The 24,559-nt window shown below is 57.0% G+C and overlaps 1 protein-coding gene across 4 annotated transcripts; it reads right to left on the reverse strand.

The window, feature by feature from the left end:
* Positions 1–5,004: 5,004 nt before the first annotated feature.
* Positions 5,005–21,286, reverse strand: IMPDH1 (inosine monophosphate dehydrogenase 1). 4 transcript variants are annotated; one of them, XM_060633044.3, is made up of 16 exons: positions 21,027–21,286; positions 16,800–16,901; positions 14,642–14,690; positions 12,311–12,412; positions 12,108–12,182; positions 11,626–11,832; positions 11,391–11,478; positions 10,392–10,591; positions 9,654–9,744; positions 9,310–9,405; positions 7,910–8,053; positions 7,657–7,801; positions 7,166–7,309; positions 6,952–7,035; positions 6,367–6,383; positions 5,005–5,751 (listed from the first exon to the last, which is right to left on the reverse strand). In XM_060633044.3, exons 1-16 carry the CDS (start codon positions 21,194–21,196, stop codon positions 5,651–5,653), a joined length of 1,815 nt encoding a protein of 604 aa, XP_060489027.1. In that variant the 5' UTR covers positions 21,197–21,286; the 3' UTR covers positions 5,005–5,650. The 4 variants fall into 4 exon arrangements, with proteins under 4 accessions (XP_060489027.1, XP_060489029.1, XP_060489031.1 ...); XM_060633046.3 differs by having other exon boundaries at positions 16,800–16,898; positions 21,027–21,285; XM_060633048.3 differs by lacking the exon at positions 6,367–6,383 and having other exon boundaries at positions 16,800–16,898; positions 21,027–21,285.
* Between the last annotated feature and the right edge of the window lie 3,273 nt (positions 21,287–24,559).

The following is a 24,559-nucleotide window of genomic DNA, read 5'->3' on the forward strand; positions in this document are numbered from 1 at the left end:
TGGATTTGAATCCTCCAAATCTGTCCCTTGACCCAGTTCAAGCCGGCCTTGTCTACACAACTGCTGAAACGGAATCCTTTCCTGCACAGTCCGGGGCCCCAGCCGCATCCTTGGAGAGCACTCCTGTCCTTGGTTTCTCTAGAAAGTTCGCATAAGCTCCAGAATTCCTAACCCCCCTCCCCTCCAACTCTGTGGTCCTCCAACAGAGGGGAGCCTCACTGCAAGGTCAGGGGTGAGCGGAGGGGGTGCCCCACCCAGGCCAGGCAAAGCGGGGTCGCACTGCAAGGGGCAGATTCATCTTTCGTTCTCTTCATCCACGCCTAGTGCTCCTGGTCCCCCAGCAGGCCTCACCCCCAAGCCCCCCCTCACACCAGCTTCCCTTAGGGGCTTGGACACCACACCCACCAGGAGGGGGGGGTGGAATGGATGGCAGGATGCCCAGGCAGGCCCAGCTTCCTAACTGAGCTCACCTCTTATTATTTGGTGACTTGGGAAGTCACTGTCTCTCTGAGCCTCATTTTCCCCGTCCACAGTAAAGGACTATGTGCTGCTCCTGCCTTATGGGATTGCTGAGAATAAGATGCACCTACCACAGTGACTGGTGCTTGGTAATAAAGCGCCGTGGAAAGCAGGTCTTTTAGACTCTGTTACCCACTCCCAGCCGGCTTCTCTCCTTTCGGAGAGATTATTTTACTCCTGTGTTCCTCCTGTCCTTCAGAAGCCAAATTTTACCGTGGACATGGGCAACCAGGGAATGGTTGCCAAGGGCAGGGCTTTGGGAAAGGCTGCCTGTTGCCTAGGAAACTGCCCCACTCCAGGGTCCCTGGGGTTCCCCAGGTCGATGGGTACTGGCGCCACCTGCTGGATTCAGTGCCACACTGCTCTTAAAGCACCCGACCGAGGGATTCCCTTCTTCCGCAAGCAGGGAAGCCGCTCTGCCCCTGCTCTCCTCCCCCCAGTATCTCCACCATGAAAAGTCCGTCCCTCCTTTGCGTCCCTGGATATTCCCAGAGACCACAGGCACAGAAAGGAGTTAGAAGCACCGTGGACCATGGGAGGGGTGGAAGCAGCATCCTTCCCCACAGAGAAGGACCGAGGGCTGATTCCCGGTAGTGTTGGATCCAAATGAAGTTCCTCCCCTTAATTGATTTCCTGGAGCCTGGAACATATTTCGCTCCCCACTAGCCTTTCCACAGGGAAAGAGCAGTAGGGAGGGAGAGGTTAAAGTTGGGGGTGGGAAAGTGACGTGCAGGGTCATGGCAAGGTCTCTACACAACAGCTTCTGGCTCCCTCTTCCTTCCCAGCCGCTCTACCCCTGGTGACCTTCATCCTGATTTCCATTTTCTTCCCTTTTCTGGAGAACCTTCCCACCCACCATGCCACCTTGTCAGAGGAGACCCCTGTGGCTTCAGACCGAGCCCAGGGGGCAGAAGAGAAGCAGAAACCTGCTCTGAGAGACCAAGTCTGCTGAGTTGGATGCAGGCAGCCCCTGATGCACATTTGCCCTGATGTGCGGGGTCAAAACACAGGAGGCTGTTGGCTGGGGTGGGGGTGGGGGGGAGTCTTCCATCACGAGCAGAGAAACTAAGGCACCCAGAGAGGGAAAGGCTGATCTCTACCTGTGCCAGGCTAGTACTGCGCCCTGTTACCATACCATTCCTCCTCCCCGACACTAGCTGGGATGCGGGGTACAGCTCACTTGGGAGCCAGACACCCTGGCTCTCAGCCCAGAGACTACTGTTGTCAATGGGCTTAAGAGGGGGTGGGGCAGGAGGTTGGGACCAAGGGTCTTGGGTCCCCAACCCTATCTTCCCTGCGTATCTGAGCTGGAAGTAAGGGAAAGGAGGCTGGTGAAGGTGACCCCGACACCCTGCAGGTGAGGGGCCCTGTCCTGAGGACAACAGGTACAGGAAGCGGGGTTTTGGGGCTGGGACCTGGTAGGTGTTGTCCGGGGTTGCATGCTTTGACCCTGGCCCTGCCTCTGACCAGACACCCTGCTCAGCTGGAGGTGGAGGGTCACTGGGGGAAGGGCATGAGGTGGAAAGAACTGGCCCCCTGGCCCCAATAAGGGAGGGGTCTATGTGAAAAGTGGGAGGGGACACAGATCCGGAGAGGTTGGGGTCAGAGTCTGGCTCTTACAAGCTAGGAGGAGTCCTGACGGAACAAAAAGCTTTAGTGTGAGGGTGGAGGGAGGAGCTGCCTCTCCCCCCATGGCTCATCCCTCTTCCTCTCTAGACCCCACTCCTGATGTGAGGAGACGGGACGGAGGGGGAATTGAGGGTAGCTGGGTCGTGCACAGCCGGGGTGCTGACCCCTCTCCAGGTTGGCTGCCTACCCACTTCCTGATTGGCACTAGAACCACAGAAGCTCAAAGAACCCTCAGAGGGCTAGCCTGGCCCCTCCCAAGCTGCCAGGTCAAGCCATCTGAGCGCCCTTGCTCTCAGCCTGCAGATGTGGGGCGGGGGGGGGGGGGTGGTGGAGGGGAAGGTGGGGCCAGAGTCGAGGGCCACTGGCCACCTCCCCATCTGTCCTCCAGGGTGGGCCAACCATGGCTGCGCTGCTACCCACCAACTCTCTGACTCCATTCCCCTCTAGTGCAAGCCGTGCCTCCCAGGGTCCCCCGGGCTTCTGCCAACTGCGTCCGCTCCTGCCCTGGCTAGACCAAGTACCTGCAGCTCTCCCTGGCCCGTGGCTTTGATGTGCTGGCCACGGAGAGTGTGCCGAGCCACCTCCTGTGGGTAGTGGGGCAGGCTGCCTGGGAGCTGGCGTTGTTGGGGGGGAGGACGCTGGCCGGCTGCCTGCCGGTGGTGCACGCCCTCTCCCTGCGTGGCTAAACCCCCGTGCAGACGCTGCGACCCGCGAGCCAGGACCTGGGGCGCCGGAGCAGCGTGGCCTGGTGCCTGCGTGACCACATCTTCCATAGCCTGGTGGCAGCCAGCCTGGACTGCATGGATAGGCGAGTGTGCCCGGGTGAGGGTGAGGGTGTGCCTGGGCCACCTGCACCAGGAAGGACCAAGTGGACACGTTCTGCTGACCCTGGGGTCTACGACCTGCATCTGTCCCAAATGTGGCTCTGGACTGCCTCTGAATGTCCATCTGATGTGGCCTTCCTACCCAGAGCGACTGTCCTTTTGTCCCAGCCGGGGCCTCCCCTACTGTGGCCGAATTATACAACCCAGAGCGAGCGTGTTGTCTGGGGCCAGCCCGGCGCGCGTTCGTCTCCAGCCTCCATTCCTTTGGGGAGCGTGAGGGCAAGTAGGACGCGGGAAGCCGGATTTACTGAGCACCGCAACCTTCCATGCACTTCTCGCATCATCCCTGCAGCGCGGGCATGAGGTAGACGCTCTGCTGTGTCATCTGAAACTCTTCTTACGGCACATGCTTTGGCAAGCCTCAGAAATCGCGTAATTGGATTCCCAGATTTCCTCAACAGTGATTCGTTAACTTGGGTCTTGTCAGAATCACCGGGGCCCAGAGGCCCAGAACGCATCCTGCTTCAGTGAGCCTGGGCTCGTTTTATTTTTAGTTCCCCGGGGGATTCTGACACACACCGAATTTAAGGACCATTGTGCTTGAACTTCCTCTAGAAGAGCCAAATTAGGGCTAACACACCTCAAGTAATGCGGAGGTCATTATTACAAGGTAACCCATTGTATTGGTCAGCTCTAATGGACCCCTTAGGTCTGGCTCAAAAGGAAAATTCTCCCTTTGAACCAGTCACACCCTTGATGCTGAGCGGCTCTGTATTTCTCTAAAAACCCTTAGATCTTATCCATCTCCGTTGCCGGTCAAGCTGATTCTTGTACGGTTTTTGTAAAGCAATGAGCGAGACAAGCTATGAAACATGGCCTCGTTGTGGTCCATCCCTTCTCGGTTTTTACCGTCCCCTGGCATCCGTGCATCCTTCTCCCACCGAGCTGTGTCACCTCGGACTCTGAGGTGCTCACTGAGGCCACAGACGCCAGGGTGCAAGGCCTCCAGGGACGCTGAATGACCCAGTCACTTTGCAACAGACTCTGGAGCAGTCACTGAACTAGCTCTGAACCTACCCAACGGTCCTGCTCTCCAGGTCTTTCCTTCTCATCCCTGAAGATGCCACAAAACTGGAAAATGCCACAGTGGAAGGCTGGCCCCAGCCCAAGGGGCTCTTTCAGGAAGGGCCTGGGAGAGGGTAGGCACTGGCATGGCATGCCAAGAGTAGCCTGAGGCAAGCCCCCCACCCCCAGCAGTCACGGGGATGTTTCTGGCTGTTCTCCACCCACAAACTAGCGCCTCCTACAGCCTTTGCTCATTCCTGCCACTAGAGCATTCAGGCCATCTTCTTTGCTCCTGCTCCTGAGTGATGTCTGCACCTTGGTGGCACAGCTGTGTGCCCAATGACCAGCCATAACAACAGAGGCAGAGGAAGGCAATGTGAATGTCCCAGGACCCCCAACCCTAGGGATATTCAGCAGCCCGTGTGTCCCTGCTGTCCCCATCAGGAGGGGTTTGAGGCTAGGACACGGGTCCTGAGCAGCAGACGAACAGTGGGAGCTAACCCACTCTACCTGGTACCCACATGTGTGTCTCAGCTGGTGACACCGCAGGCCCTGGGCTCAGCGGTCAGGGCCACGGCCGTGCTCTACTTCTGCCCATGTCCAGGCTGCACCGTCCGGCATCACCAGGCTGTAGCAGGTACTTTCGGGCAGCCACAGCGAGGCTCCTGATGCCCGTCTTCTACAACCACGACCACCCCTCTGCCACGCTGCCTGCGTGAGCTGCTGTCCACGGGTAGCAGTGAGCGTGCCGGTGTAGGCACAGGCCGGGGAGACCTCCCGTCACGCGGCCCACCTGCGCCAGTACCCCCTGGAGCACCGCCAACGCCCTCCTCACCTTCCTGGGGAGGCTGGGCCTGGTGCCCCTGCCCCCCCGGCCCAGCTCTGATGGGGGCTCGGGGCTGCAGCTCACCACCAGGATAGGGGCCAACTGCCCAGTGGACGAGGGGCAGAAACAGGATGGCAGAGGTATTGAGACCTCTTGATTTATTCAGGTTATTTAATATACAATGACGCAACTGTGACCCCAAAGTGTGCAAAGTTAAAGCCTCCGACTGCAGCTGAGAGGAGAGGGCAGGAACGGTACACCTGGGGATGGCGGGGAGCCAGGAATGACGGGCAGCCTCCTCCCCAGGGCCAGGAACAGGGGGAGTGGCCTGAGGAGCAGGGCCTGGGGAGCCTAGGGCCAGGGGAAGGGGGCAGAGACCTCCCTCTGGCCTAGGTCAGGAGCCCAGAAGTGCCACATGGCTGAGCGGGCAGCAGCCCAGGAAGGGGCCAGAGGCAGGGCCAGGAGAGCACCATTTCTGGGGTGGGGATTGGGGAGGGAGGTGCCCTACAGAAGCCAGGAGGGGCCACCTGCCCCAGGGGTGGGAGCCAGGCCGGAGCAGGCTGCAGCGAGAAAGACCTGAGGCAGGCACAGGGCCTGAGAGCCCAGGCTGGCTAGGCTCAGGGGGACTGGAGGAGGGGGGCCCGGGGGGGCTCCCAGGGCATCCGAGCCCCAGGAACAGTCCTGACTCTGCAGGGGAGGGCCAGGAGGGGCCGCAGACCCTCAGGGGCTCCCCTCCTCTCTCCCTGGAAAGGAGCTGGGGAATCCGTAGTGCAAATCTATGGACCACTCAGTTATGGAGGGAGGCTGTGCTCAAAGGGGCACCCTGGGGTGCACCCCCTCCACTGCCCCGGCTTCCACCACCGTCCTCAGTACAGCCGCTTCTCGTAACTGTGGGGACAAGGCAAGAGGGGAGCCAAGAGTGGGTGTCTGGACCCTGCCCTCTTCCCAGATTCCCTTGCCATTAGGCCTTGGGCTGCCAGGGTGGCCCCACATGGGGGGCCAGAGAGGGAAAGAGCAGGCCCTGTGCCTCTGTCTTCCCCAGGCCAAGGCTCCTCAAAGAACCATGCCAGGTTCAGAGACAGCCATGCTCCTTCTGGCCACAGCTACAGCTGAGTAGACTGTCCTCAATGCTGGGGGTGGAGACAGAGCTCAAGAAGGCACAGCCCAGTCTCCTGGAGCAAGCTCAGAGCAAGCCGAACCTCTGCTGCCCGTGTCTCTGCCCCACCCCTGCACACACCGTGGCCTAGGCCCCTTGCGGCCATTGGGTCCAATCCAAGACGGGGAAGCCTCAGGCCTGCGGTCAGGGACATCTCTCTGCACCTCCGCCGGAGGAGGGGCTACTGTCGGCTGCCCCCAGCACGGTGCTAGCCCTAGGGTCCCTGCCCCACGATTACACCCCAGTGCCCCCCTCAACCCAGTGCCCCCCACCCCCCACTGCCCAGGTCCCACCCACACTACCCCTGCTCTACTCTACACTTGGCCCCGGGCAGCGCGGTTACTTACACGGCAGAAAGGTATAGCTACGGGAGGATGGGGCAGAAAGAGACACAGGTTAGATGCCCGCCTATGCCTGGGGGGCCAGGCCCTCTCGACCAGGGCGGGGATGCATGCCTGCAACTAATGCTGCCAACTAGCACTGCTCCCGCCCACGGTGGCCCCGGCACCGGCCCTGGCATCTGTCTCTCTGCCCTTCCCGCCAGAGGGCTCGTGCCCCCAGCCTCCACCAGCCTGCTCGATGCTGCCACCAGCAAGAGCCCAGCACCACCAGCCCCTGCCACCAGCCACCAAGCTTCTGAGCAAGCAAGGGACTGGGAGCCCGGGAGGGGCTAGCAGCCGCATCTCCCATGCCCTGCTCGGGGAGATGCCCGAGGGGAGGGGAGGGGCCTTGTCTGCATAGGGGCTAAAGGACAGGGTTCAAGGGTGGGCTAGGCCCTGCAGGACAGGGTGATGGGGTCATCCTGCAGCAGCATCCATCCCTGGAGCAGATGGCCCACGGGATCCCTGAAACCTCAGCTTGGCCTCTGAACCACGGCCCCACCTGCCCGACCCAGTGCCAGCCAGACGGGGCAAGGAGGCCACCACACTTACGAGTGCAGGCCATGGACACCACCCTCGATCTGAGCCGACATGGTCCGCTTCTCAAACTTGAGCTCCCCTGAATACATCATGGACCTGAGGGCGGGTAGGTGGAGCAGGTCAGGGACACCACAGGAAGAAAGAGAGAGGAAGCAGGGAGGAGCCAGGAGCCTCCCAGGTATCCCCCCACCAGTGCCCTGTCCCGCCCACTCCAAGTCCCACTCACCGCAGGACTGACAGGCTACGGGCACCGATATCCTGGCAGCCGTGCTGGATACCTGCTATGAGGTAGGGCACGAACTTCTGAATGGAGCCTTTGTCCTGGATGGAGCCCGAGACCCCCTGTGCGATCTTCACCTTGTCCCCCTCGCTGCATGGAGGGCAAAGAGACTGAGCCAAGCCGCCCATGATTCAGGGGAGCCCACCCCCCCCCTCTCGGGGGTACCAACAGAGGGGATGCCACCCAGCAGAAGCCCCCCCCCCCCCCACCGACCCCGAAAGTAGCCACTCCCCGGCTGCCGTGGAAAAAAGCCTGCGTTCTGAGTCTGAGTCAGATGGCCCAGGGGCAACCCCACGTCCGCTGCCTGTACCCTGTGCCTCGGTTTCCAGAACTATAATAGGGGGGACTGGGCACCGTCTTGGGAAGTCAAAGGCGGTAGTGGAGGCTGAAGGGTTACGGGCCGATCTGCCTGGGGGCAGGGTTCAGAAGCAGGGCACCTGAAGTATCGTTTCTGGCTGCTGCTGCTCTTCTCCATGGCATCCAACGAGCCCATGCCCCGGTATTTCTTGAGCCTCACCCCATCCGAGAAGAAGTACTCGCCAGGGGCCTCCGTGGTGGCGGCGAGCAGGGAGCCCATCATCACTGTGGTGGTCGAGGGTTAGTGCCTCTGGCCCCATAGATCTCCTACTGCCCTCGCCCGGCTCCCAGCCCCCCCCACCAGCCCGCCCAATCCCCAGCAGACCCCCTCACCTGTGGAGGCTCCAAGGGCCAGGGCTTTGACCACATGACCCACGGTCTGGATGCCACCATCAGCGATGACCGGCACCCCAAAGCGCCGGGCATACTCGGCCACCTTGTACACAGCAGTGCCCTGGGGCCGACCGCAGGCCATCACTGCGGGAGGGTACACAAGTCAGAGGTGCCAGCGGCAACACAGGAGCCAGGGGTGGGCCCCTTTCTCCTTGTGCCTGACCTCTGGGAAAAGGGACAGGGCTGGATAGTATGCCTGAGGCACAAGACGGGTGGCAGCAAATAACACAGGGTGACTGTCACTCCAGGGACCCCTCCACCCATCACAGCACTGTGCGGGATTCTGAGGGGGGTGTGCCAGTACTGGCCTTCTGAGTATAGCGCCCCCACCCCAGACTGGTGCGTCCCCAGCATCAACCTCTCTCATTTACAAAGCCTGATACCGGGGTTGGGTGCTCACAGCCTCCTTGGGGATACTGGGTTGCATTTCTTTGAGTTTAGTTGTCCAAAGCCTTCAAGTACAAGGTTTTGCGTGGGAATTCTAAGGAACTAGGATTTATTGAGGGCTGGAGATAGAAAAGAGGCCTTCTCTCCAAGTACCCGTTGTTTGTCTTGACCCTGTTGCATCCCAAGATTTAGAACAGTGCCTGACACATAGTAGGTGCTCAATTAATATTTAAGTTACTGAGGAATGGTTCATGTTTTACCACGGCGGTCAGCTAAGGTGAAGGGTGGAAGCTTAAAAGCAGAGGCCCTAAAGACCAAATGGGTCACTCAGTGTTCTAGAGAAATGACTCTCACTACAGGGGCCGGATACATCCCCTCAGGTCAAGCCAGGACCCACAAGTCAGACACCAGGCTCCAGGGAGCACCCCTCAACCACACAGGGACACGCGTCAGGGTCTCACACTGCCCCACTTCATGTTCAGGAGCGCACCCCGCAAAAGGGCTTTGTGACTGAATGGATCCCCCTCTCCCACTGTTGCCACGTGGCCATAAGGGCGTGTATGTCTTTTCACAGGCAGGGACGTGCTGTCTCCATGCCTTAAGCATCTGCCCGTCACAAAGCTGGTCCAAACTCTGAGCTGGCTTCCAACAAGCACCTCAGAGAAGTATTCACACCAGCCTCGGACCTCCAGATTGGGCCTTCCTGACCAGAATCTGAGAAGCAGGCCGGCACACACCCGAAACTCGTGGCAACCTTATCTTCCACCAGCCTCCCCCGAGTCAGTGGGCCAGACGGGCAGAGTCCGAGCCCAGGTCAGCCCCGAACCCACCATCCTGGGAAGGGGCCTGGCACATCAGGCATTTACCACGCATCTGTGCAACGAGAGGGGGGCCCCAGCGCCTGTGGAGGGCCAGTGGGGTGTTCTGATTGGCATCACTCTCCTGACACCTACCTTCTTGGGTGATGCAGATGGAGCCACAGCCCATCCCCACACGCAGCCCGTCCACACCAGCATCGATCAAGTTCTTGGCCTGAGCTGCTGTCACCACTGGGGGTGGAGGGGACGGTTTGGAGGAGCGGGGAAAAGAGGAACAGTGTGAGGATGGGATGCCCCTGGCTTGCCCTGGGGCTGCCTGGGACCCCAGTCTAGCCCCCCAACCCAGAGTGACCAAGCCCATTCATTCAGCCCCCTATGCCCGCGCAGGAGCGATGCTGTCACCTAGGGATGCTGAAGGACAGAGAAGTTACACAGCGAGGGGGCGAGGGCTGGGGGCTGACAGGGGACCCTGCACTCACCATTCCCCCCAATCACCTGGAGCTGGGGGTACTTCTGCTTGATGTAGTGTATCATGGCGATCTGATACACAGAGTTCCCTTGGGAGGAGTCCTGTGAGAAGGGGGACGGGAAAGCTTAGGCTTCGATGGCTAATAGTCCTCGCGGGGGGAGGCGGGGATCACGAATGAAAAACTCCTGAAATTGTATGAAAAATGTCATGAGAAAGCTCTTCCCCTGCCCCCACCGGGGAAAACACTTGACGACTCTCAGCAGACTGAGTCTCAAAGAGGCCTGCTTTCCCCAAAAGGTTGAGCACCACTGGTTCATAGTCTCAGAGCAAGGCCCCATCGTACCCACTGTGTGGACTGGTCCTCACAGCAAGGAGATGTTGCCTGGGGCTACATCCCGTTCCCACCACTCACTACCAGACGAAATTACTGAATTTCTTCAACCCTGGCTTCTTCGTCTGACAACGAGACCTGGTATCGTACCTCAGGGAGCAGTTGTAAGGTTAAATGAGTTCATCTACATAAAGGTCTTGCAGGATCTGGCAAGCGGGAGGCTCTCGAAGAACGTGAGCTAGAAGTATTAGGGTCAGCTTACGAGTGCAGGGGGCCCTCAGAGGGGACTAACAGTTTGTTCTGAGCCGTCGGAGTACCAGTGACCCTCCTAATTCCGATTCCAAGCTGAGAGGCAAACCTGAGTCTTCATAAGCTTCTACTCTACGAAACCACCCTGCTCCAGGGCAGTGCCCGTACCAGCACAATGACATCGGCGCCTGCCTGGGTGAGCAGGTCCAAGCGGTACTTGTCATCCTCACGGGTGCCCACGGCCGCCCCGCACAGCAGCTGCTTGTGGGAATCCTTGGAGGCCAGAGGGTAATCCCTGTTCTTCTTCAGGTCAGTGCGGGCAATGATGGCCACGAGCTCATCACGATCATTGACAATGGGCAGCTTCCCTGGTGAGGAATGCAGAGGTTAGGTGAAGGAGCAGGCCTCTCAGGGCGGGGGGGTGGGAGTAGGGGACAGTGAGGTCAAAACAGACCAGGCTAGAGATCCCACTGAAGTATCCAAACCAGCCACTAGGGGACAGCACCCGCCCAGGAAATGCTCCTAGGGACCTGGACCTCTTCCCAAGGAACAGGAAGCAAAGAAACCTCGCGGCCAAGTAGGTGCCGGAGCTCTTCCTGCCCTGTGGCCTAACCAGGCTGGGTGGGTGGCCCCTGAGCACTGGCAGCCTTTCACCTGCTAGGCCACAGGCCACAGTGGTCGAAAACTCCTAACCAGGGCACAAATGTGAGGCTGTCCTGCAAGGAGGAACATGTGCCCTCCCCAATACCGCCCCTAAGAAACAATCCAGTATGAGCCACGGAAGCATTTCCCAGTGTCTCCCACGGGGACCTGATGAATATTATGTCAGCAGCCCCAATGTCAAATAAATTTAATTACAGGACTTCTCAGGGCCTTCAATAAGCTGACACACAATTTCTTATGGAATAAGGGGGTTAGAAAGCAGCATGTTTCAGGCTTTTTTTGTGTGCGTGATGAGCATTTCACAGGACTGGCTATTTGGGGAGACATACTGTGGAGATGCTGAATAAGGACCTCAGGATTCATGCTCCAGGCTGGGATTGTCTGAACCTTCCCAAGGCCCAGCCTGGTTGCTGGGACAACCTGCAAAGCTCTAAGGAGACAGGGGGCCTGGGGTACAGGGAGCAAGTCTGGGGGGTCTTGAGCTTTCCGCTTACTCCCAGGTACCTTTCTTGCTGCGTTGCAGGATCTCATTTGCCTCTTTCAATGTCACACCCGCCGGAGCCACCACCAGCTCATTCCGCGTAGTCATCACCTGTGGAGCCAGGAACATTTGCCTGCGGGTTGGCAGGTGAGAGAGAAGGGAGCCAGGCCTCCCTCTGGTCCCTGGTCACAGGAACCAGCGTGAGGCCCCAAGATGTCAGCCATGCCCCAGCCACACTCCTCCCTGCCCTGGAGGTACCTCGCTAAGGAGGGTGGTGTGGTCCTTCTCGGCAAGAAAGTCAATGTCTCGGGAGGTTACGATGCCCACCAGCTTGCTGCCCATGGTGCCTGTCTCAGTGATAGGGATGCCCGAAAAGCCATGCCGGATCTTGGCCTCCAACACGTCGCCCACAGTGTGTGAGGGGCTTAGCACTACGGGGTCTGTGATGAATCCCTGTTCAAATTTCTGTGGGTAAAGACAGGGGAAGGAAAAGGCTAGAAGTCGTCGAGGTGGTATACAGCCACACCACCGAGAAGCCAGGGCCCTTAATGGGGAGAGAGGGTGGTGGGAAGATGAGGGCTGGGCCCCGTGTCCCCACCGTGGAGACGAGCAGACAAGACCCCACGGCCGTCGGCCAGGGGATGCACCAGCCTGCAGGGCTGGCGTGGGAGGGTAAGAGGATCTCTATGGAGGCGGCGGCCGGGTCGCATCTTCTTTCTGGGAACAGGCCTGGTACTTGCCTTGACCTTCCGCACTTCATTGGCCTGGAACTCCGGGGTGCAGTTGTGGTGAATGAAACCAATACCGCCCATCAGCTGGGGGTGGAAGGGAAGCAAGATCAGAGCCAGGGGCCCACACTCTCACGCTGCAAACCTCCTTTCTGAATCCAGCCCACCCTGTTCGGTTCCCCAACTCTGGGTCCCCACCCAGGTGTCTGACTCACAGCCATCGCAATGGCCATGTCAGCTTCTGTCACAGTGTCCATTGGGGAGGAGATCAGCGGTGTCTTCAGGGTGATCTTCCGAGTCAGGGCTGAAGTCAGGTCCTGAGAATAGAGGCAGGGTCTAGGTGAAGAGTTTTACCATTCACTCAACAAACATTTATTGAGCCCCTATGGGCACCCAGCACCAGGACAGGCCTGCAGCTATAGAACTGAACAAGGCAGGTGAGGTCCCTGCTATCCCTCCTGGAGGTTACATTCTACTTGGAAAGAAAGGTGACAAACACGAAAAACACATAGGAGATTATTTCAGTCAGGATAAAGGCTCCAAAGAAAGACAACAAAGAAAAGTGGCCACCCGAAGAAGGATGTGGTGGTCAAAGCCTCTTTCTTGGGATGTGAAAGTGAGAACCAATCAAGTCAAAGTCTGAGGGGCTGTCGTTGCAGGCAGAGGGAGCTGTGTGTGACACCTGCCTCTGGTTCCAAGTCTTTCTGAGGCGTATTTAAGAAAGAAAAAGGCTAGTGCAGTAGGGAGAAAAGGGAGGGGCGGGAGCTAAGGGGTGAGGATGTGTCGCCTTGAAGGCCAGAGAGTGGAGCTTAGATTTGACTCTGAGATGAGAAGCCACTGGGGGGGCGGTTAGGGTCTCAGGCAGAAGAGAGACATGATCTGATTTATGTTTTAAAGAGGTCACTTAAGGCTCCAATGTGGAGAATGGACTCTACGTGACGAGGCCTGAGGCAGGGAGGCCACCGAGAAGGCCGCTGGACAGGGCCAGGTGGGGCCAGGACAGGGCCAGGAGGAGAAGGCACGGGAAGTCTATCAGGCATCCAGGAAAGTAAGTGACTAAGGGTTTGCCACTCGGAGAGAGGTCAGGGCTGCAAATACACATTTGGGAAGAATCTGCCTCTGAGATTCAGGCCAACAGCTTGTGGATCCTAGCCCCCAATGCACTCACAGACTTTGGCATATAATTTTTGGAGACCCATAGGCCCTTGAAGCCCATCCACAGATCCTGGTTCAGAACCATGGCCCTGCAGTCTAGAAAACTCCCCCATCCCCTCCTTCCCCCACTGTACCACAGGGCAAGAGCCACAGCCTTCCTGACACAGGCTGTAGGATGGGGACATCCTGAATGGCCAGTGGGGGGACTTTTCCATCCCTTTCTTCCTCGCACCCCACTCAGGTCTGGCACAAAGCCAGAGAGCTTGGTAAACTTTGTTAGACTGAACAGCTGAACCAAGACTCCCTGGATGCTGTCAAAAAAGACATATCCTCGGGGCGCCTGGGTGGCTCGGTTGGTTAAGCGTCCGACTTCGGCTCAGGTCACGATCTCACGGTCTGTGAGTTTGAGCCCCGCGTCGGGCTCTGTGCTGACAGCTCAGAGCCTGGAGCCTGTTTCAGATTCTGTGTCTCCCTCTCTCTCTGCCCCTCCCCTGTTCATGCTCTGTCTCTCTCTGTCTCAAAAATAAATAAACGTTAAAAAAAATTAAAAAAAAAAAAAAAAGACATATCCAGAATAGCCCGAATTTCCCCCTAAAAATCTGTCTGCTTCAGCCCTGGCAAGCAGGCTGGACATGAGTTTCCCCAACATAAAAGCGATCCAGGTACACTCAGGCCCTTTGGTCTTTCATGAGAATCAGACCTAAATAAATATCGATAACAGCAACAAAGGAAACTATTTTCTCAATGTGCACAAGTTCGTCATAGAATAAGCTAGCTTTTCCATGAAATGACTTCTACTCATCAGCACTTAACCCTTGGCTTCTGTGATTTTGTCACATATTAACTGTGTAAAGGACATTGTTCATTCACTTGGCTCATCACTCATCACTTGGCCCCTCCAATAAAGCGAGGCACTGTGTTTCCTTGTATTTGTCCAAAATCTAATTCTTTCAAATCCTCTCGCCAATTCCTGTGCATTATGGATCCACAAACAAGTCTGTCCGCCTCATCCAAAGTCGCCATAATTTTACTGGCTTCTGTCATGTCCTTGCTCAGCATTTCAGACAAAATCCAATCCTTTCTGTCTAAGGTAATAAGGCCGCCACACCCACACCCATCTTCTTTTGGGCCTTTTGGAACCTCACCGCAGGCGCTGTCAGGGACAGCCCTCCCGCTCTGTGCCTGGCCCACCACTCAGCATACCCCTGAATCCCCACAGCTGCCTCTGCCCCATTAGACATAACCCACTGCACTGTGCCAGTTTCTCTGGCAGAAATAAAGGCTACATTCCCAAGAAAAGTCTCCCCCACACCCCGCCCCTGAGCATGAAATCAGCCTCTTCTGCCACACACATAGTCCCTCTCCCCCAGGTCAGCAGAAGAGATACTCACCACCTCATCAGCTATGAAGTCTATGAATCCTGGGAGAATCAGGAAGTCGCTGTGAAGACAGAAGAGTGAGTGTTATTGGGTGGGGAGGGGTACCCAAAAGGGCCAGGGCCTGCCATGCCAGGGGAGGCAGCATGGAGGTGGGAAGAGGGGCAGAGACTGGAGCCCTCCGATCCCTGCTGTTCCCTGGTCAGGGCTGAAGCACCCTCATGCGCCCCCCCCCCCCCCCCCCCCCAGCATCTTGCTGACTCCGGCCCAGAGACCCAGAGCCAAAGCCAGCAGAACATCTGTGGACCTGGGATGCCACCAAGGCAGTTGGCCCCAAATGTCTATTGCCCTCAGGGCTAAGAGTTCATCGAGGGGCACAGAAGTTCCTGTAACGACACACATAGCAGATACAGGGCCTGCCCTTGAAAACTTCTCAATCTTCATAGGGGGAGACAGTAAGTAAACATAGAATGAACCCGAAAACAATTTACTGGTGCAGCATGGCATGGACACCACAGAGCACGGGACACGCTGCACAGCCCGGTGCCAGGGCTGCTGAGTCACACAGGGTTCAGAACAGTGTGGAGGGACCCCAGGGGGCTGAGCGTGAGGCAGGTTCTGACAGAGCAGGCACTCCACGCCAGTTGAACTGGAGCGACCTACAGACACGGCCCGGGATGTGGAAGGGAAGGAGGGGGCTTACAGTTGTTAGGACCAGGATGCTGGGGCCCTTGCCAAAGTATGACAGCTGCCAACCCTAGGGTGGGCCACGGTCACAGCAAACCCCAGAAGGGGAACGCAGGCCTGCACGGGTATGGTAAGGTGCCGTGCCATAGGCCCTATGGGCTCAGTCGGCCTGAAATCACAGGGCCTTCACGGACTCACCCAAAAGCAAATGCTCCACACTTTAGGAACGCTCCTAACTGGACTAAGCAAAGAAACGGCACCCCAAATGCAGGAACGAAAAGCTAGAGGGTGGACGGGAGGGGTGGGGTCTTTAACCTGCCCCAGACCTAGAGAAATTCCTAGGAATTTCTCTAGGGAGTCTTCCTAGAAGACTCCAGTGAATGATATAGCAAAGAGATAGTTTCTCCTCCTTCATCAAAGACCACCAAACGAATAAAAACCCCTAACTGCCCCTGCCCTTGGCAGCCTTTCTGTCGAGTGAAGAGGCCTCTGTGGCTCACTGAGAGGCAGGACAAGAAACGCGGGAGTCAAGGCCCCTTGACATTTTCTAAGTATTATACCCATCCCTCACCTGGCCCATGCCTTAGCCCAGGCAAGAGGAGCCACTGAGGAGTGACTGGGAATCCTGGTGTCTAGGGAAACGGCCTGTCAAGCAGGAACACTTATAGGCAAAGGCAGGGACTGGCAGGAGACAGGGCAGAGATGCTTTCGGGTCGCCAGCATCCCTCCTCCTCCTGGTCCCAGGTTCTGATGCTCTTTCCTGGCATGGACACAGTCCTGCAGCCAGGAGGAGAGCTAGTGCCAGGCCCGCAGCCCGCAGGACAACTGGCCCAGAGCCCACGGAAAAGCAAACTAAGCCAGGGGCAAACAGATAGGTCGCACCCTCCTCCAAAATCCCATATGGGGTGGGCTTAGGGTGGTAGTCACATAACACTAATGTCCCCGGGGGCACTAGTGCTAACCTGTGGGCAAGCAGGGGTACAAGTGGAAGGCTGGATGGGTCCCTGGGAACAAGGAGCCATCCCAACTGCCCAGCTGGGCCTCTCCTGGAGGCAACACCCAAGCAGCTGCCTTAACTGCACTCCAGGGTCCCTTCTGCTCTCATGTGACGCTGGGAGCCAGAGGGTGTCCTGGACCAAGGTCTGGAAAAAGTCTCTCCGTAACTCCCACATCTCCAGTTCCTACACACCCCAAGTCCCCTCCACGGGGCCAAGATGCCCAAGAGAGGAGGAAGGGGGCAAGCCGAACCCGGATCTGGCCATAAACGGGGCAAAGCACCGAGGGCCCGTGATGTCGCTGTGCCACGTCCGTCTGCTCTCAGCGCGGGCCTCCTTCCTTCCCTTGCCCAGCCCCCTCACCCCCCCCCCCCCAGTCACTCGAATCGGGCGTCACCGAGGGGGGAACCGTGCACGTGTGGCGCCAGGGCCGGGGGATCGCGGCGCGTTGGTGAGTGCACCGATGTGGGGCCGAGGCCCCCGGGGCTTACTTGTAGGTGAGGCCGTCGGCGTTGGCGAAGAGCTGCTGCGCGGTGAGTCCATCCTCGGGCACGTAGCCGGTGCCGCCGCTGATCAGGTAGTCCGCCATGCTGCTGGGAGACACCGCGACCCGACATAAACACCCGCGCGGGCCGCCCCGCTGCTGTGGCTGCTTTCGCTGCTGTCGCCGCCGCCGCCGCCGCCGCCGCCGCCGCTGCTGCTGACGCCGCGCCGCGGCCACGCTGCCGCCGCGGGCCAGGCGGGCCGGGGGCGGGGGCTGCGGCAGCGGCAAGGCGGGCCCGGGGCGCCGCCCTCTCCTCCCGCCCCTCCCCCCGGGAGACCGCCGCCTCCGCCCCGCACCGCACAAAGGCCCGGCGGAGCCCGGCCCAGACGCCGCCCGCAGTGGCACAGCGGCCCCGCGTACCGGGCGGGGGAGGGAGTGTGGATCCAGCGGGGGAGGGGACTGAACCAGGCCGGGACACGCCCCCTCCACCAGTTTTCGTCCCGCCTCCTAGGCCCCCCGCAGCGCCCCCTTTGCCCCCCCCCCCCCCATTCGCTCCCTACCTGGGTGGCCGATACCTGGCGCCCTCCCCCCCCCCCACCCCGAGCCTTCTGGCCCCCGCAGACCTGAGTCTCTCCTTGTCCTACTCCCCACCCCCAGGGTACCTCCAACACGGTTTGCCTTTACCCAATACTAAGGGCCAGGCTCTGATCAGGGCTTGGAGCCCTGAGAAACTGGTTTGGGCTCACAGCTCCCCAACACACAGGAGTTTGTGGTTGTGCCCTCCCAGCAGTGTGGGTTCCCATCTCCCCCAGCATCATTCCTAGGGGGCGGGTATTCTTAACAATGACACTCCCTGACCTTTAGGAGGCCTTGAAGCCCTCTGCCGTTTATAAGGCATTTTTCATAAATGATCACATTTACTCTACAATCCATTAACTGACAATTATTAGGTATTCCCACTTTACAGATGCAAAATCTTCAGTTCAGAAAGCAAGGAAGGATGAGTACTGCCTCTGATTCCTGATCCAATGCCTCCGTCTGCCATCCCTATCCCCAGCTCAGAAAGTGGTGTGTATATCAGGGTTTTAAGCCCATAGAAGAAAGTTTGTTTTTATTTGGGAGCGTAGTGTGATGGGATGGCGAGGGAGGATCATAGGCCTGGCTTAGGCAAGTATGCACACAAATTAGGACAGAGGCTATGGAGGTTTTGAGGATTTCCCAAAGCAGAAGTTTGGTGGCCCTGTGGGCCCAGCAAGACCCAGATTTCTACATGGGGGCACTAAGATTTGGTAGCAAATTGATTCACATGGGGAGAGGTGGGGTGGCAGGGGGGCAGACCCTTCCCTCTGTGTGACCGGAACTGCTCACACTACTCCCTGACTAAAAGCTAGAGAGCAGACCCCCAACCCAAATTCCAGGGTACCCTCCCTCCTCCTCCTGTGGTCCCCACAGCTTACTTCTAGGTAAGGGAAGAGAAAGGCAGGGTAGGGACACAGTCCTCCCCCTGGCAAGGTGGCTGTCTGTGGTGCTCCCTCCCTCTCTCCCCAGCCCTGGGAGGCTGGATTTGTTTACCTCTCCGCAGTTTGGTGGCAGCCGGGCCCAGGGGAGACTCCCTAGGATGCCCAGCCTCCCCCAGTGACACCCCGGGACCCTGCCAGGAAAATACAGACTGTTCCATCTGTATGCAGAGGGGAGGGGGACCTTCCCACAGAGCTAGGGCGATGAGGCCCATGGGGCTAGTGCTGGAGGAGACACACAGATTCCAGTGTCCTCTTTCCTCTTACTGTGAGGAATGAAAACATCACAGACCCCCCTCCCCCAAGCTTCCCTGCCCACCAGTGGAGCCCTGAGGAGGGCTCCTGATGGGGATTTCTGAAGGCGCTCCGGCACTGGAAGGGAGGGAGTGGGCCTGCCAGAGTTCTCTGCTGAGTAGGGGTTGGGGCCAGCTTGCCTCTTCTGGCTTCTCAGCACTCATGGACTCAGCCTGAGGGCCCATGCCCTATGGGGGCACCTGAGGGGCACAGCACTAGGACCTCTCATTGGCCATCTGGAGGCAGAGCAATGAGACAAGCCAGAGAAAGGACCCTAGCCATTCAAAGCTCCTCTGGGGCATTTTTCTAGCTGCAGAAAGGCCATTGCAAGCACAGAACACAGCTTCTCCTGTGGTCTCTCTAGATCTCTAAGGGACCTGCTCTGGGGCACTATGCTCTACAGCAAGGATCAGGAGTGGATACGGTACTATTCAGGATTCCACCAGAGCTGGGGCCCAGGACAGCAGGTGGATTCTGCCATCTCAGATGACCTTAATGTGACAGAACTTGGACCCAGGGGAGGAGGCTGCCAGGCTGAGTTATGGGGAGGGTCATTTTCCCAGTGATGACAGACCTTATGGTTCTACTCCCCTTCTGCTGCCTCACACCCCCTCCTGCTTTGACCTGTGTCAGGGCTCCTCATTACTCTAAGCTGCTGGGCTCAGCCCTGGGTTAGGCTGTCCTTTTCCAGAGACTGTTAATCCATCCCCGTGGCTTTCCTCCTCCCTCTTCCTGATCTTCCCCAGCTGCTTCCTCCATGGGGAGGAGACACCGAGGCAACCAGTGGGCCTTGTCAGCCTGAGGAAGGGCTTTTGGTCCCCGGAGGCTCCCCACCTAGCAGCTGTGAGGCCAGGAGGGCAGAGGAGCAGGCCTAAGCCCCTTCTTCAGGGCAGTGGGGAAACAGTGCCCAGGCCAAGAGCCTGGAGATCTCTGTCTAGGGCTGTTTGAAGGGACAAGAATTCAAAACAATTTTGAGGGAAGGGTGGAGATGAGGAGAAGAGGTAACAACAACAATGTTACAGCACTGTTGAGCTGGGACAGGGGACATGGCTTGGCCAAGTTCAAGCCAGGGAACAGTACCACTGGCCTCAAACTCAGGACCCAGGATTTCTTATCCAACCCTGTCCTCTTCCCACAGCTCTAAGCTAGTGATAGCAGATGGAGGTCTAGGCAGCAGGTTTGGAGTCTCATTACACCACCTGGCTGGGGCTCAGGTTTTACACAGGTTCTTCCGAGACTGGCGGGGGTGGGGGGTGGGGGATGGCCTCTTTGTGCACAAGTACAATCTGGAGAAGGAATGCTACTTCGTGGCCCCAGTCTGAGCTCTGAAATGATACTTTTGCAATACCTGTTCTAACCAAGGCACTGCCTCCATCAAGTGCCCAAGTGCCCCAGCCTGTTCCCTCAACCTTGTCTGGCCTCTCCCTATCTATCACCCTGGACCCTGCACCCTAGAAGCTGGATTTCCTGGATGCGAGGAAGGATAAGGCTGCCTGAACCTGAGTCAACTCTAGAGAGGCAGCCTGTGAGGGCAGGAGGGGCCAAGCTTCACCCAGCAGCCCCTTAAGCCTTTAAAAGTTCTTACATAAGCTGCCACCCCCTGTGCCGAGCTGCAGGGCTAATTCCCCCAGACCACCCCCCTCCCCCCCCCCAAACCGAGCTTCCAGGTCACCTCCCCAAGCTGCTGAGCACCAACAGATGGGGCAGAGAAAGAAGTCCAAATCCTCTGGACCGGAAGGACAGTGGGATTGCCTTTCAAGCTGTGATACAATCCAGAGATTAACCACTGTCTCCTTTTCTGCCGGTCTCCCTGGGGCCCAGCTCAACACCCCCACTCTTCCTCCGGTGACTCTTACAGACCCCAGCAGGCTAAGGGCAGGAGGGGGTCCTGAATCTTAGAAGAAACCCTGAGGTGAGCTGCACTGGCAGCCTCGTCAGACCTCAGCGAATGGTGAGGAGGGGACAGTGTCCTCACCCGGCTCTGAGGATGCATCCATCTGGACACCTACACCTGCCAGTAAGACTCGAGATAGCTCTGGGAGGAAACTAAAGGAGGAGTAAACAGTTTTGGACAGGGACTCCAACAAGCACTGTTTGAACCCCAGGAGTTGGAGCCACTTGGACCAGGTATCGTCGGGTGGTGTAGTGGAGGTCCGATACAGAGCTGAGATTTTACGGAGCGCTTTCCTGACCTGCTCCCATATGCAGCGCGGCACGGAACCCTTTGCCCTGCGCCTGCCCTCATCCCCCAACCAAAGCCAGGTGCGTGGCGTCGGAACCCGGTTTCAGGAAGTTAGGCGTTGAGGAGGTTAGAGGGCAAGGGTGCTGGGGCCTGCCCTTCCCCTCCCCGGCAGCGTCGCCCGGTTCCCGGAGCCGCCGCGCCCGCCCCGGACGCGCCCCGCGCGCTCTGCCCTGGGCGTCACCTCTCGGGCTCGTAGCCGGCCTGCAGCAGACGGGCGCTGTACCGCTGCGCCGCCGTCTCATGTCCGGGGTGTTGCCGGGCTCCGGGCTCCGGAACAGCGGCGGCTCCCCCTCCCTGCAGCGGCAGCGGGAGTAGCCCCGACCCCGCTAGAGGAGCCAGCGGCCCCTCCATGCGGAGGCCGCTGCTCCGGGCGGGCGGGAGCCTCTCCGCCTGGAGGCTCCCCGGGCCCCCGCTGGGGAGTGAGCGCCGCCCAGGCGGGTGCCGGGGAGGGAACTGGGCCTCAGGGGGTGGGGCCTGAGAGTCGGGGGCGGTGCTTGAGTGCCGGGGGTGGGGCATCTAGGGAGAGGGAGGTGCGGCCCTGGCAAGGTGTTCGGACTCAGCCTGTCTCTCCCGTCCTGGGATCAGTGAGGGGATACCGGGAGATGACCGTGGAACTGCAAAGGAACCCGCCCCCACTATCACTTTTCCCGCCGTCTGGACCGTCAAGGTTCTCCCGGCTCCTTCTAAGAGAAACCAGAAGAGGAAAGGAGCCAAGCGTCTCCAAAGACCAATGGAATGATCCTTTGGGGCGCCTCCTACCGGCCATCCGCAGACCTACCTCAGCTAGGACATGATAAATGGGGGAGATTATCTGGCTCCGTTTGCCTACTGCCCCCTTTACCTATTCAACAGACTCCCTAACACTGGAAGAAAATAGGTTTTCCTCAACTCTTAACTGCCACTGCCGGAGGAAGGAACAGATTAGGCTTCAATCTCCTTAAGGAAAAGGGCCTTGTCTGCCCTCGTTTGGGGTATCCCATAACCAGGGAGTGGGGCTGACCACACAGGTGTTCAAACTTGTTTATTTCCTGACTAGAAAACATAACTTTTCCTCTTTCACCATTGTTATTATTCTTGTCGACAGTGATCAAGCATCTAGCAAAGACGGCAAAGAGCCCTTGCCCTCAGGCAATTTCTTTGAGGAGACAGAGTAGATAGAAAATAAACACTTGACAATTCTTATACCATATACTTTTAAAAAAATCTGACAATCCGAGGGAGCAAATGGTAAATACTGAATGACTGGGGGTGTTTAAAATGTATTTCAAGAAGGCAGAGTTATGGATCAGGCTTTTCAGCAACTATTTCACAAAGGAAATTGAATTTACGCTGTGGTAGGATATTTCATTTTATCCTGCCTGGTATCTTTTCCTATACATGTACACAGATCGACTCCCCAGATTTAGGATTAAAACACAGTTTCTCTGATGCTTGGCCACACACGAAATCCTGTTACCATAAATGCCGTTACAGACAATATTTTTGCTATTGACTGTTTGTGTCCCCTCACAAGTCCTATCTTGAAACCTAATCCCCATTGTGATGGTATTTGGAGCTGGTACCTTTGGGAGGTGATTGGATCACAGGATTAATGCCTTTGTAAAAGAGACCCCCAGGGGTGCCTCGGTGGCTCAGTCCCTTAAGCGCCCAACTTCAGCCAGGTCATGATCTCCTGGTTCATGGGTTTGAGCCCCACGTAGGACTCTGTGCTGGCAGCTCAGAGCCTGGAGCCTGCTTCAGATTCCGTGTCTCCCTCGCTCTCTGCCCCTCCCCCCTCTCTCTCTGTGCTGGCAGCTCAGAGCCTGGAGCCTGCTTCAGATTCTGTGTCTCCCTCGCTCTCTGCCCCTCCCCCCTCTCTCTCATAAAATGAATAAAGGCTAAAAAAATTTTTTAAATAACATAAAATAAAATAAAAGAGACCCCAGAAAGCTCCCCCACCCCTTCTGCCCTGAGAGGACACAGCATCTATGAACCAAGAAACAAGCTCTCACCAGACATCAAATCTACCATTGCCTTGATCTTGGACTTCCCAGCTTCCAGACTGTGAGAAATAAGCATTTGTTGTTTAATAATATGCAGGAACAATAGTTAGTGTAAACTAAGCTGTGGCTAAGTTCTGAACTCTTGACTCACAGCTCAATGCAATATATTATAATTTCTATTGCATATTCATTCAACAAATGTTTACTGGGCACTTCCCCTGTACCAAATCACATGGTCATTGTCTCCGCTCTTGTGAGCCTTAGAGGCCACTGGGACAGACAGACAAACGGGCAAGGAGACTAATGTTGTGAGAGGGGCTCTGACAGGGAGGAGACCCTTCTACACAGCCAGACTTCTGGCAGCACACAGAACATAGCCAGTTGTTCTGAGAAGGAAATGAGTCAGGCTTCACTTCAAAGGCCACTGGAAGTAGGCAGTATGATAAATAAATGACACGCATATACAGAATAAGTAGCCCGGAGCAGTGATCGAGATCTGGCCTCTCACTACAGGGTAGTTCTGTCTTTTCTCCAGAGCTGCTGGCTACAATGAGATTTTCTAGCAAACTATTCATTAAAACAATCACTTTTGATAGGATAACCCGAGGGCATCAGCATTTCATATGAAGGGGTTTTACCTGCAGTAATGTCTAGACCAGTGCTTCTCACTGAGATGTTTGGCAATGTGTAGGGACATTTTGGATTGTTATGACTAAGGGAGAAAAGGGTGTATTGCTGGCATCTAGAGGGTAGAGGCCAGAGATGCCGTGAAACATCCTGCAGTGCACAGGACAGAGTTATCAAGTCCCAAGGTCAATAGTGCCGTTATTGAGAGAAACACTGGTCTAGAGGAACTGTTTGAAGAAGCCGGAACTAAAGCAAAACTACTTAATCTTCCTAAGCCAGCAGGACAATGGGTGTTTCAGTCGTTTGTCTAAGAAAGATCTATGTATCCTCATTGGGCCTGTTTCCTCATCTGAGAAATGAGAGTGTTGTCGGATTAGATCTTGTAGAAAGCCCTCTCCAGCTTGCAACAAAGTATATGAGCCAAATACTTAAAGGATTAAGAGGCAACTAACATGGGGCTGTAAGATTAAGGGGTGATGGTCAGTCCAGGTGCTAGTCTGTCTGTCTGTACTCCCTCATCTTCCAGACTTCCTGAAGTTAGGTGCACCATCTATTCGTCAAAAATGTATGGGGCGCCTGGGTGGCTCAGTCGGTTAAGCAGCTGCCTTCGGCTCAGGTCATGATCTTGCGGTCCGTGAGTTCAAGCCCGCGGTCCGTGAGTTCAAGCCCCGCGTCGGGCTCTGTGCTGACAGCTCAGAGCCTGGAGCCTGTTTTGGATTCTGTGTCTCCCTCTCTCTCTGACCCTCCCCCGTTCATGCTCTGTCTCTCTCTGTCTCCAAAATAAATAAACATTAAAAAAAAATTAAAAAAAAATGTATGGAGTACTCCTATGGGCAAGGTGCTTTGTGCTTAGGTGTTAGAGGGGTACACAGAAGAATTAGATACATCTCTTGTCCTTGAGTTACCCACACTGTAGGAAGGTGGAAAAGGCAAGGATAACTGCAATATGAGAGGGAAACTAATGGCGAGTTTATACTTAGTTTACACTAAGTATATACGCATCAGACACCAGGCTGGGCAATTTGCTTATCCTTTTCTCAGCAAACCTGCTTCTCATGACTTATGTCTATTTCTCAGGCGAGGAAACTGAGGCTCAGGAAGGTTA

Source organism: Panthera onca, chromosome A2 (assembly GCF_046562875.1).
Source record: "Panthera onca isolate mPanOnc1 chromosome A2, mPanOnc1 haplotype 2, whole genome shotgun sequence".
NCBI lineage: Eukaryota > Metazoa > Chordata > Mammalia > Carnivora > Felidae > Panthera > Panthera onca.